This window comes from Aotus nancymaae, unplaced genomic scaffold, assembly GCF_030222135.1.
Source record: "Aotus nancymaae isolate 86718 unplaced genomic scaffold, 86718_ANA_hifiasm-v0.15.2.pri h1tg000040l, whole genome shotgun sequence".
In the NCBI taxonomy this organism is placed as follows: domain Eukaryota; kingdom Metazoa; phylum Chordata; class Mammalia; order Primates; family Aotidae; genus Aotus; species Aotus nancymaae.
In genome coordinates this window covers 43,911,042-43,924,529 of record NW_026988454.1, presented here as the reverse complement: position 1 = coordinate 43,924,529, position 13,488 = coordinate 43,911,042, and the positions used below count along the sequence as shown (strand labels likewise).

General features: G+C 34.5%; 1 protein-coding gene and 1 long non-coding RNA gene across 17 annotated transcripts in view; one reads left to right on the top strand and one right to left on the bottom strand.

Moving 5' to 3' along the window:
• LOC110567432 (uncharacterized) overlaps nt 1–428 on the top strand; it is a 60,788-nt gene extending 60,360 nt beyond the window's left edge. The window contains exon 2 of the long non-coding RNA XR_002477848.2: nt 46–428. This is a non-coding gene — a long non-coding RNA (uncharacterized LOC110567432). The remainder of the gene's footprint in view (nt 1–45) is intronic.
• Nucleotides 1–13,488, bottom strand: part of TRDN (triadin) — a 369,423-nt gene that overhangs the window by 250,445 nt on the left and 105,490 nt on the right. For all 16 annotated transcript variants that reach the window (XM_064360733.1, XM_064360737.1, XM_064360734.1 and 13 more), the window contains exons 6-7: nt 5,760–5,819; nt 2,366–2,425 (exon numbers count right to left, since the gene is read on the bottom strand). In XM_064360733.1, the coding sequence (XP_064216803.1) occupies nt 2,366–2,425; nt 5,760–5,819 (120 nt within the window). The remainder of the gene's footprint in view (nt 1–2,365; nt 2,426–5,759; nt 5,820–13,488) is intronic.

The following is a 13,488-nucleotide window of genomic DNA, read 5'->3' as shown; positions in this document are numbered from 1 at the left end:
ATAAGATTGTAATTTCAGTCTTCCTGACTGTTTTTCTCTCTTTAGGTTTAATGAAGCCAGCTGTCATGTTCATGAGACTCATGTGTCAAGGAACTGAAGATGTACCCCTGTCAACAGCCAGCCAAGAACTGATTGGCTAAGAGTCCTTGAGGAAGTGAATCACATCAACAACCATATAGTGAACTTGAAAATGATCCTTCCTCAGTTGAACCCTCAGATGAGACTGAAGTCCTAATTAACACTTTGTTCCACCTTGTGAGATTGTGAAATAGAGGCCTAAGCCATGCCCAGATTCTTGATCCACAGAAACTGTGTGATAATAAATGTGCATTGATTTAAGCCTCAAATTTCATGGTAATGCTTTACAAAGCAATAAATAACTAATACAGTATTTAGCAAATTTTTTGAAAAATAAAGTGATGCTTGAAGACTTGTATTTAATGATTTTTATAAAGAAAACTCAATTTATACTCACTTCACCTGGATTTCTGTCTTAACCCAAACACACACTAGTTTTATTACTTGGCAAAAAAATTTTTCTCTCTCTCTAGAGGTCAATTTCTTCATATGTTAAACTAGGTAATTAATTTATATGATCTTAAAAATGTCTACTAGATTTCATACAGCTATCAAATATGATTTCATATATATGCAATGAAATAAATTAAATATATATACCAATTTATTTTCATTTGCATTTATGAAACAGGAGAAACAAAATTACATTTATTTATTTTAATTTAATCTTGAAAGTAAATTCATGTTACCTTCTAAAAATGTTTCAATTTATAGTTTATATTAGCTTTAATAAAATATTTGGTTATCTAATGGAAAATTTATTAAAAACATATCTGCTTCAAATATCTCATTATTTTATGTTTAGTAGATAATCAAATTAAGTCTTAGAAATAACTTCTACTTTTTATATAAATGGGTAGTTTCTTAAAAATGCTGAATTGAGGCTTCTGATTACATAAAACCTATATTTTAAAAGATAAGCAATTTAAATGCAGATGTAGGGAATAAGATTAAATTACTGGATAAAATCCATTTTTTTCTGGTAATAGACAGATAAATTTAATACAGAAAACTTTGTTATTCAATATGCCAAAATGTATAATATTAAAGTGATATACTAATAAATATATTTGGGATATCATTAAGGTACTCTCAGTTCTCAAACTTTTAAAATATTGATGAAGATTTATGCATGACCTTTTTATTTTTTTTAGACAGAGTCTCTCTCTGTTGCCAAGCCTACAGTGCAGTGGCAAGAGCTTGGCTCACTGCAACTTCCACCTCCAAGGTTTAAGGGATTCTACTGCCTCAGCCTCCCAAGTAGCTGGGATTACAAATGTGTGCCACCACATCTGGCTAATTTTTGAACTTTTAGAAGTGACAGAGTTTCACTATGTTGGCCAGGCTGGTTTTGAACTCCTGACCTCAAGTGATTCACCTGCCTCAGCCTCACAATGTGCTGGGATTACAAGTGTGAGCCACGATGCCCAGCCAACCCTTTCTTTTTGATACAAGAAAATCATTTACTATGCAGAAGTTGTCCATTTGACTATTTTTGCTTTGATTGTCTGTGCTTTTGTGGTCTTATATTCAAGAAATCTTTGCATATACCAATGTTCTGAAGCATTTCCCCAATGTTTTTTTCAAGTAGTTTGATGTCCTACATTTAAGTCTTTAATTCATTTTGAATTAATTTTTTATATGGTGAAAGATAGGGGTCTACATTCATTCTTCTGCATATCCAGTTTTCCTATTACAATTTCCTATTACAGTCTCTCTTTTGAAGAGACTGTCCTTTCCTCAATATATGTTCTTGGTGCTCAGTAACAAAATAAAATGACTATAGTTAACAATAACTTATTGTATATTTCAAAATAACTAGAGAGTGAATTCGGAATGCTCTCAATGCAATCAAATAGTAAATGTTTGAGGCAATGAATCTCTCCACTTTTAAAGACTCATGGTATTACATTGAGCCCACCTGGATAATCCAGGAGAACCTCCCTATTTTAGATCAATCTTCACTAGTTCTGTAAAAATATTTTTTTGCAATTTAATGTAACATAACCACAGGGATGACACCAAGGGGTGATTGAAGGTTATGGGGCTCAAAATACTATCTACCACATATGGTGAAGTTCTTCATTTTCCTCTCACATTTTGAGATTCTCTGTTATTATAAGTATTCAGTTTAATTATTCTTTTAGATATTAAATTTTAACGTAAGACCAAATTAACTTTTTAATGTAAATAAAATAATAAAAGTTTACAAATATCCAACTATCCATTACCCAAAAATTAATCTTTCAAAATATTCAGTTATGGAAATAATAAATTGAAAAGTTACCTTTTCCCACTGTCTTTGTTTCTGGTTTTTCTTTTTTCTCAATTTTTTCCTTGTGAGTTGCTTAAACAGAAAATTTTACATTAGTACACATTTTAATAGATTTCAAAACCAAGCTTTCTTTTCTCAATTTCATAAGCACTAAAATCTAATACATAATATTTTGAAAATTTATCACATTAATAAGTCTAATTCAGAAATAAAGAGGTACCAATGTAATAACAGCTGTATAGAATTCAATGTAAAGGTGTAGGCATTAAGACTTAGAAAGCACTTTGAAAATCAGTTCCACTCTTTTTCAAGTTATTATTTCAAATAGATAAAGCTTTCAGGGAAGACAAACTGAGAGTGAAAACTTTTTATAAGAATTTGTCAAAAAATATCATTATGTTTATTTTTAAATTTCAAATATATTAAATTGTGTGGTTTGGTAGTTTTCCAAATCATCATACATTTTTCAATATTTACATGCTATTTTTTAAAGAATAACAATGGTAATTAAACTATGAAAATTAAATAGTAAAATATGAGATTTAATTGAGTAGTTGATAAAGTCTGGATATTGAATTACTAGAGGAAAAATTAGTTCCACCTATTTCCATTTCTACAACTATATAACAAGAATAGTAATAACATACATCGGCTTTACTTACATCATTAAAAAATGCTTAAAATATGTATTCAAAAATCTATTCTTTTTAAATACAGTTGATGAATAGTGTCCTTCAGAATCTTGGAAAGATGATTTAAGCCTCAGAAAGCCTAATGTTCAGTTGAAGACCAAGTGTCCTTGATAGATGCAGAGCTGCTGAGAGAGCAGATGCCTCCTCCTCCAGAGTTTCAGCCTCTCCACTACTCACATCTGCCCACAGCCACCTCCACTACCACTTGGGATTATGGGTAATAGCTTAGACAATGTTAACAGAAGGAGCATTATGCTAGGCTAAGCAGGGCACTATACACGCAAGGTCACAGGACTATATTATAATAACATATTTCCTAAAATGGAAACATCCTTTAATTGGCATACAGTAAATAAAAGAGCACTTATAATGCAGAATTTTATTTCTGCTTTTCAATTTGAATACATTTTTTTTGCACTACTTACAATTTGACAAAAAAAATCCCAACTTTTTTTTTTAACAGAAAACATTTAGCTACTGTGAAGTTTGAAAAAAAATCACAAGAAATAGCAGATTATTTCATTGAGTCAGAATATGCAGAACCTGGTGCTAATAAGTTTCCTTAACCCAATAGCAGAAAGGAAATGGTCACCTATTTCTAGAACAGAGAAAGGAGGTGGCTATATTGAAGTTCATGGAAATTGACACAAAGTAAACATGAAGAAAAATTACAACTATTTAATTGAAATTTTCTTTTTTTTCCATAGGTTATTAGGGTACAGGTGATTTTGGTTACATGAGTAAGTTTTTTGATGGTGATTCATGAGATTTTGATATTTTCAAGTATAAATATACCATAAATAATATATAAACATGTTTAAATGGATCTGATTCCTAAATGTCATAACACGTTCTACCTAAGTGGAATGTTTAACAAAACAAAAAAGTTCAACAGACTATGTATACTCTGGATGCCTAAATCAGCTGAAGTCTAGCCCAGTTATCCTAGACACAATCCTCTCTAAAATAATAGCAAAAATTAAGTTACAATCTTACTTCACATCATACATTGAAGTGGATTTTTGAGGAATTAAAGTTAAATTTAAAATATAAAACAATCTTTTTTGACTGGGCGCTGTGGCTCACACCCATAATCCCAGCACTTTGGGAGGCTGAGGTGAGCAGATCACTTGAGGTCAGGAATTTGAGACCAGCCTAGCCAACATGGCAAAACCCCATCTCTACTAAAAATACAAAAATTAGCCAGGTGTGGTGGCGCATGTTTGTAGTTCTAGCTACTAGGGATGCTGAGCCATGAGGAACCTTGAACACCAGAGGCAGAGGTTGCAGTGAGCCGAGGTCGCACCACTGCACTCCAGCCTGGGTGGCAGAGTGAGACTCTGTCTCAAAACAAAAAAAAAAAACAACAAAAAAAAACAAATGCAAACACACAAAAAAATCTGTTTTAAACTTGAGGAAAATATTAGTGGCTATTGAATTGATTCTTGAATGAGAATTCAAAGCCAGAAATACCACAAGATAATATCAACATATATAACCACCTAAAAATTCAAGAATCTAAACATATATGAACTCACACATGTCCATTCACATGATTAGCATAATAGTAACTGTGAAACAAACTCGGAAAAATATTTGAAAAGAAGTTATAGGCCAAGGGGTACACATACCCAAAACACACACACACACACAATTAGGAGAAATGAACAGTGAGTGTGAACAGTTACACACAAAGATATACACATCACTAAAAACCATATTTCAATCTTTCCACTTATAAATAATAAGCAGTTAATACTTTGCAGGGACATGGATGAAGCTGGAAGCCATCATTCTCAGCAAACTAACACAGGAACAGAAAACCGAACACTGCATGTTCTCACTCATAAGTGGGAGTTGAACATTGAGAACACATAGATGGGGGGAGCATCACACACCAGGGCTTATCCGGGGGTTAGGAGCAAGGGAAGGGGGAACAGTGGAAGAACGTATTCTCATTTAAACACCATGAAGCTTTTTAAAGAGAATGAGGAAAATAGTGATATAAAAAGATTTCTAGAATGTATTATTAAATTGTAGAAGTTGGATTATAGGATATACTAGATTTTATGTAAAAGTAGGGAGGAAAATGACATGTATTATCTGGAAAGCACATAATACAGCTCTGGAAGTATGCATGTAAAATTCACATGAGTGATTTACTGTGAGTATGTGGGTTTGGCATGAAATGGGAACCAGGAAGCTAGGAGCAAGGTAAGAGGAAGGTTTTCACAAAGTATCTTTATGTGTTGAGCAATTAGATCTTATTATCTATTCTATATAAATAAATAAAAATTAGAATTTAAAGCAGCCTAACAAACAATCAAAATATGCAAGCTGCAATAATGAGATCTACTTTCTTACCTATCAAACTGCCAATTATTTCTAACATAATATCCTCTAATATCCTTATTGATGGCTAAGGCAGTCTCAAAACTTCCAGAAGAAAAATTGATATAACATTTCTGGAAAGTAAAGTGGTAACTGAATTCAACAGTCTTAAGTATTTCATTTATCTCAATCCAGAAAGTCCTTTTTTTAGATTCTATTCTGAGAAAATAATCCTAATTTAATTTGTGAAAATGCATGGTCATCTAAAATCTGAATGTAAAGAGCAGGAAGTCAGTGGGAAAGGACTCAGTGTAGTAAGACAGTAATAAGAATAATAAGATAACAATAATAAGATAATAACAGTAATAAGAATAACTTCATACCTTTCTTTTCAGGTTTTTCTTTTTCTCTTACTTTTTCTTTTTCTTTTTCTTTGTGTGTAACTGAAAAGAAACAAATAAATACTTTTCATTTAAATAACAGGAACAAATGAGGAGATGATTGCCTGACAGTTTTTGATGTCAAAAACTTATTTGCTACTTTTAGAAATCTTCCTTTAACTAGATTGAGATTTTATATAGTTAGAGGTTTAAACTTCAAGATAATTATAGATTTATTTCTTAGTCCTATTTTTATTTCATATCCAAAAACAAGCTAGTTAGTGCCCAAACCAAGTCTGATTGCAAAGATAAGAATACCCATCAGCTTTTCCAAATCTTTAATTTAAAGAATTGAACATTAAAAAAAAATTATCATGCTATATGCCAAAGGAGCCTGGCTTTGATATTGGATGAATGCCAGAAATATGAGGACAAAAATACGGAGATACAATTTTCTGATCTTGAAGCAAAGAGCAATCAACCTAAATAGTATGTGTTAATCTTCTACAGAAACATTCCACACTAAAAGTTTTTAAAAATATACTGAAATAAGACTAGAAAATACCAAATATTTTCAACAAAAATAAAATTTAATTTAATATGAGCAGTAATCCCATCAATTATTACAACAGGGCTAAAATTTAAGTCATAATCTTACCCCATGCATTAGTCATAATTCTGATTCATTATCCACGCTAGAAACATGAGACTCATTCCAATTTGTCTTTCTCTTTTATTTTTCCTTTTCATTCATTCACCAAGTTCTTTCAATCATGCTTTTTTAATATTTCTCTTACTCATTTTCTTTTATCCAATATTATTCTCCCTATCATTTATTTACACAAGAATATGGGAAGAACACCTGCTATGTGCTAAAGACTCTGCTAAACAAGATAGAGTTCATTCCTGTCTCCATGATGTCAATAAGCTAATGGCTAGTGGATGCTAAGCAAATAATTACAAAGATGAGTAACTGCAAGGAGTCAAATTGCTATGAAGAAAATATGCAGGGTAGAATGTTGATGTATAAAATGACCTAATCTAATCTTTTTGTTAGGGAAAGGGCCCTTGCAGAAATGACATTTAAGAGTGTGAGAAATGAGAAGAAATTAGCCTAGTAAGAGACTAAGAGGGCAAAGGGGAAGAGACCAAGTAACAATTCAGAAGTTGAAGCAGGATATCTCTCTTTCACATATTGTTATACCTATCATATTACAATATCCTGACTTCTCTTTTGAATGTTTAGATTTTAGATTTTTGTGTTTCATCATAAGCTTTCTAACACGAAAATCTGATATCATTCACTCCTCTGTTGCAAATATTAGTGCCTCCTCATTACTTAACATGAAATCTGTCACATAGTAGGTGCTACATCAAATATACAAATACTTTACTGCTCTAGTGATCTGACATTTGCTTGCTGACCCCATGTTTACCAACCCAATGTCATCTACAAAGAATTTCTCCTTGAACTTTACATTCTCGTTATAACTAAATGCCAGTAACTCCACAAGCACACCACATGCCTTCATGATGCCTTTGTATCTCTGCCTGTATGTGTCTTCCAACTAGAATTACCGCACCCACGTTTATTCATTTTCCTTTTACTATTCCATGCACTCTTTCATCTTGGTTCAAATGCCTCCTTCTCTGTAATGTTTTCTTTGATCTCTACTTATTCCATACACCAATTGTACCATGTACATAATTCTATTTTAGCAATTTAATAATAATCTTGATATTGTTAATATCTCTGACTACTCAGTAAATGAAATCCTTAAGGGCTACACCATATTTATTTTATTTTATTTTTTTACATTTCCAGGTCATCACATGGTCCCATTCACATAGTAGACTTTTTGTAATATTTTTGAATAAGTGAAATTCTGAAATATTCTAAGAGCTAGTTTTATCGTCTAGTTAAATTTTGCTTATGGATGATGTGGTACAGCTATAATAGGCATTGCTTGCTTCCAATTATGTGAAAATTTTTGACAATTCATCAAAGTTTCTCATATAATTAAAACCTACTGAGGAAAAGGAGGAAAAAAACTCACCTTAGAACATTGAGATGTTGTTTTTTTCCACATCTAATGGTTCTTTTAGTTGTTTCTGAGCTCCTAAATTCAATATAAATACCTCACAAAATAAGGTGAGGAAATCACTATTTATATGGACCACAAATGGTTTATTTTGGTTCAGTTGAATCCCTATTAATTAAGCAAAAAACCAAGAGAAAATCTTGGCAAAAGCAACACATCTTTTAAAGTTTCTCTGGGGGGAACCAAGTTTGTGTGAGATAAGCTGTGCTTTCAGAGTCCTGATTGGAAAGACCCCCCCAGGGGAACACCTAATCTGTGTCTCTGCCTCTGTAAGGAATGAGAACTCACCCACCTTGGACAGCTGGTTGTCCATTCCACTAAAGGATTTTCAGATTGACGTGTGCACAGGCATAAACAGGATAATTAACACAAAATCAAAGAGTGAAGGGACTGAATTTGGACTCAAATTAGCATATTAATGCCTCATTCCTGTTACCCTAGGGAGAATTCTAGTTCCTCCTAGTTGAAGTGTTGATTTACAGACCCTGTACTGTAGGCTAGCATTTTATTATCCCCCTCAGAAATGGCATCACACTTCTTAGTGAAGCAGCTGGACCCTTGGGCCCTAGGGAGCTGTTCATAATGGCAGACAGTCACTGAAGCTTCTTGGACAGAAACTTCAAATTTTGGCAAGACTGTGCTCAAATACCAAGTTTTGAAACGACTTTCAACACAGCAAGGCAACTATCAGCAACTGCCTCAGTAATAACTCTAAAATAAAAATGACCTGATACAACAGCTGCATTTGCCTGTGCATCTCTTTGCTTGGAGCCCACAACCAGGAGTTTTCATAGGGAAGAAGAGTACCTGTTTGTCACCAGCCCTGTTTGGCAAGTTATATCTTAGCTAGGATGGTTTTTAGCTCCGGACAGAATAAGCTGCTTGCACCTGCTAGAGTTTAATTTGTTTGTCATCCTATTTACAAGAAGCGAAAGTCCCTTCGGTATGCTGATAATTAAAAACAAATTTAAAAACAAATGGAATCCACCAGTTGGAATGACCCTGATGTCTGGCATCTGAGTTGGCATGGTCCTGCTGTTCCTGGCCTTGCCCAGACTCTGACCTTTCCCTGCCCAGAACATTCAGCTCAACTGGACCCAAGCACATCTCTCACCCTCCCATCTGGCCCCTTTCCAGCCCTCCCAAGCTGTGCTCTGTGCCTTTGTTTTTGACCCTGGCAGCCGCCAGGCAGACTATGTCTTTTTCTCAAGTATATCAGAGCTTATAATGTGACCCTGTGTGTGTGTGTGTGTGTGTGTTTTACAGGGAAAAAACACCTCCTTAAGGCCAAATAATGGGAATCAGATTGTCAGAGTTCTTTATTCAATCATCCTGTTCTTATTTTGAAAATCAGAAATTGTAATGCCAAAACTTTTAAAGTGCTGATTCATATAGGCTACTACATTCTTCAATTGATGGTTAACAAATAAATTTAACCAAAACTCTAAAACATACTTAGCTTTAGACTACTGCATAGGACTAATCTTGAATACCCAACCAAAAAAATCAGATGGATAAGCAGGTAAGCATTACATCTTTTCATTAATAAAAAAAAAAACTTTGAGGAGCATCATTATCTGTAATAAATTTTACTGTTTTTTCTTTTAACTAATTCCTCTCATTGTCATATTTGTTATGCTTTTTTTGGAGGGCGGGTAGGTATTAGAACTAACATAGTCCATAGGCCTTAAGTAGGTGAACATTTCCAAAAGCTTCATAAAATTCATATATATTTATGTTTCCATTTGTAATTTTTTAAATGAAAGAGCATGATACACATTCATCTTCCCTTAAAAAAAAATTCTGTTTCGGCCACCATTAAGAAAAAAAAGCCAGATCTCTTGGTTAATGTGTATGTCTCTGTGTGTATGTTTTTTTGTTTTTTTAGTTTTGGTAACTAATTTGTAGAAATTCAGTTTCGTGGTAAGCCAAAATGATCTCTATGCTTTTTAAGAGAGAGTCATGAACCTAATAGAAATGCAATATTGAGTTAAAAAGCTTCTTAAATATTATATTATTCATTTTTCCTAAAGGAAGAATTTATAATTTTAACTTTAATACAAGTGCACAATTTCAGAGCTGATAGGAATATAAGAGGTAACCCTACCCTGAACTCCTTTGTCCATGGATAAGAACACACATGCTAATAAGAGTTCATGACAGACCGGGAAAAGAATGTAATTATCTAATTGCTAAACCAGTACTCTTTCTTCAAAACTATGGTGCCAGGTCTGTCCCAGGTTCTGTGCAGACTGTAAACTTGTTCTTATGAGCCAAAACGTGCTGATAGAATTCTCCGAGCACATTTTCTACCTTTCAATAGTGTACATACATTTTTTACATAATAAAAGCACTTTTATTTACCTATTAAAGTGAAGATTTGGCAAATTACTCAAAGATGTAAAGCTAATATGATACTTATGTGTTAAATCACAAAATAGATTTTATAATTCTAAAATATTAGTTTTAATTTCAAGTTTAGTTTAATTGTATGAACAATTTCCTCTTCTCCTGGGGCTACACAGCCATAGCAAGAACTATAATCACTTTCTCATAAGTGAACATTCACTACGGACACTGTGATGCAGAGTTTTGTGCACACTCTTCTGGTTTCCTTGTCCAGGTTTGTCTTTCATGATTGCAGAGAGGGAAAGAAAATATATTTTGTACTTTAAGGAGTTAATTAAGTGTAGCTGAAAGTAGACAAAAGTAAAAGTTTAAGCAGTATAGGATGACGAAATGAATTTGTGGACGTTAAGAGCATTTTTATAAAGGGCTTCGGGATATGTATAAATACATTGTAATGGTCTGCTCTATGACTTCTGAGCCTCACCATCAGCTAAATCCCTTGTCGGCCTATGATTCCAATCCTGCAATTGTTTCCCCAAAACTGAAGGAGTTCTAGGCAAATCAGTGTTATAATTCTGAATCACCCTTTTAAAAAACATCCCTCTAATTTATGTGTGTGTGTGTGTGTGTGTGTGTGTGTGTGTGTGCATGTGATATTGTTATGGGTTGAATTGTGTCTCCCCAAAAGGATGTGCTGAAGTCATTACCCCCAGAACCAAAGAATGTGACTTTATAAGTTTTTTACAGAGACAATTCAAGTTTAAGTCATGAGGCTAGTCCCAAATCCAATAGGGCTGATGTCCTTATAAAAAGGGAAAGTTGCACACAGAAAAGGATATGCACAGAGGAAATGCATAGCCTCTGAAAAGACAGAGACACAAGGAGAGCATCACTTGAAGATGAAGGAAGGAATTGGAGAACTTCACCTACAAGGCCCCAAAGCTTGCCTGCACACCTCCAGAGGTCATGAGAGAGGCATGGAACAGATTCCTCATCACAGCCCTCAGAAGAAACTCATCCTGTGGAAAACTTGACTTTGGACATCAAGGCTCAATAAGGTAATACTAAGGCTAATATTAATATTAATACTAAAAATTAGACTTCTGTCGAGTTCCCACCTGGTTCCCTGAGGTCTAACCTCAGGTTATCTTTCATGTCTTCCCTATTAAGTTTCAGAGTTCACAACTGAACCACAAGCCACTAATTCCTCTGAGATCCTTTCAGAAAACTGCATTCAGACTTACTCAGCAACTGAGGTTGCCAAACCCCAAACTGCATCTCTCCTTTAGGACATCTCTGAAGTATTTACTATACAGTGGTATAATTGTGTATTTACTTTTGCAAATCCATCATTAACTGGATCTTATTTATCACAGAATTTTTAGTGCCCAGTATGGTGTTTGGCACAAAGTAGGTACCATAAATAAATTAATGTGTATTATCATAGTGGCTGCGGCCACTTTTTCCATTTACATTATCTGCCTGCCAGAATACACCATATTCCTGCTGTCTAGCCCACTCTGAAGCTGATCATATGCTGTCTGTCCAGCATAACTTTCTGTTAAATAAACTTCTTCCCCATTTCTGAGGTCACTTTTTCAACCAACCACTTGACAATCCTGGTGGATGCCTGCCTACCACGCTCTCCTATTGTCTAGGAGCCTTCTTGGAAAAAGTCCACATATTTAGTTATATGTTTACCACTGGGTTCCCGATTTATTCTGTTCTACAAGTAAATTGACATGTTTAATAGTTAAATAGAAGCCCAAGTGTTATCTAGTATCACCAGTAAAATTCATAATTGCAAAAAAAGGCAATATACAGTAAACAAACAAATACATGGGGGAAAAAGCTAGAGGAAAATTAGAAATACATTATAATTTTTCTCCAGATAATTGGATTGTGGGGTGGGGTTCCTCTTTTTTTGCATTTTCCAAATTATCCATATTTATCTGTATTATTATAATTTTTGTGTTTTGGTGTGGGTGTTTTCAGATTACATATTATAGAAAGTTTCTGTTTTACTATTAAATTGTTTGTTGCCACTGACCACATAAATTCAACTTAAATTACAATGGCTTAATTAGAGCTAAATGTGTGCATATATATATATATATATATACACATACATACACACACACACACACACACACACACACAGAAATGTCAAATGCAAAGTTGTCTATAGGAATCCAGTAGAGATTAACAAAATAGAAGAATACTTCATTCACAAATTAAATCATTATTTCAATATTGATTGAGTGTGTTGGGTCCTTTGTTAGATATTATAATGATTTTTAATTTGATATAAGCACACAAATTTAGAGCTGGTGAAAACCTGAGACTATGAGCCTGAATCCCTTTTCTCATGGGAAACAGAATCATAAAAGGAGTTACAAGGCTGACCTAGAACATACATGAAGACATAGTTGCCTACCTCAGTTAGTTAGATAGACATATACACACAATTAAAATATGCTGTCAAAGTGCTTGGAAGAGCAAAAGCTGGGGTATAACAGCATGGAGAAAGTGCTTAAATGCCCCCAGTGAGGAACAGCAGTGTAGACTTCTTAAAGGAACTGACATTCCATCTGAGAGTCAAAGAAATAAGCAGGAGAGACTACACAGGAAGGGTCTGATGGCAAGGGAGAAGACAGAATACAGAAGGGCACAGTTATGAGACAGTGACCATGCCCGCTTAGGGACTATTCAACAGCTCAGACTGCCTGCAGTACAGTGGACGTCAGTGGGGTCTGGAGTGCTAAGGGTGGCAGGGAGGGGGAGGTTGTATCTGTGGGAACGTTGGTAAGGACATAGCAGAACAGGGAAGACATGATAATCTATGAAGCTGGAACGTTGTAGGGGTAGCAGTGATCATACGAGGAAGGTTTTATATGCCGGGTTAGAAAATGTCACTTTTATCTCTTAGCACCAGGGCACCAGTGAATGGATTTAAGGCCATAAGTGACTTGATTAGCAGGGACCTGAGGGTTTAATGCTGGGAAGTCAGTTAAGAAGTGACTGCCGCATTTTAATTGAGAGATGATTGTGGAGATGATAGCAGTTGGAGAAGAGAGAAAGTAGACTAAATTACAGTAATGAGGGGCCAAGTAGGATTGAGCTCTAGTGTTGAAAGATACCAAGAGGTCTATGTTAGGGACCAAGCTTTGGTGTTGAAAGACAGCAAGAAGGCCCGGTGCAGTGGCTCACACCGGCAATCAGCATTTTGGGAGGCCGAGGCAGGTGGATCACGGTGTCAGGAGTTGGAGTTCGAGAACAGC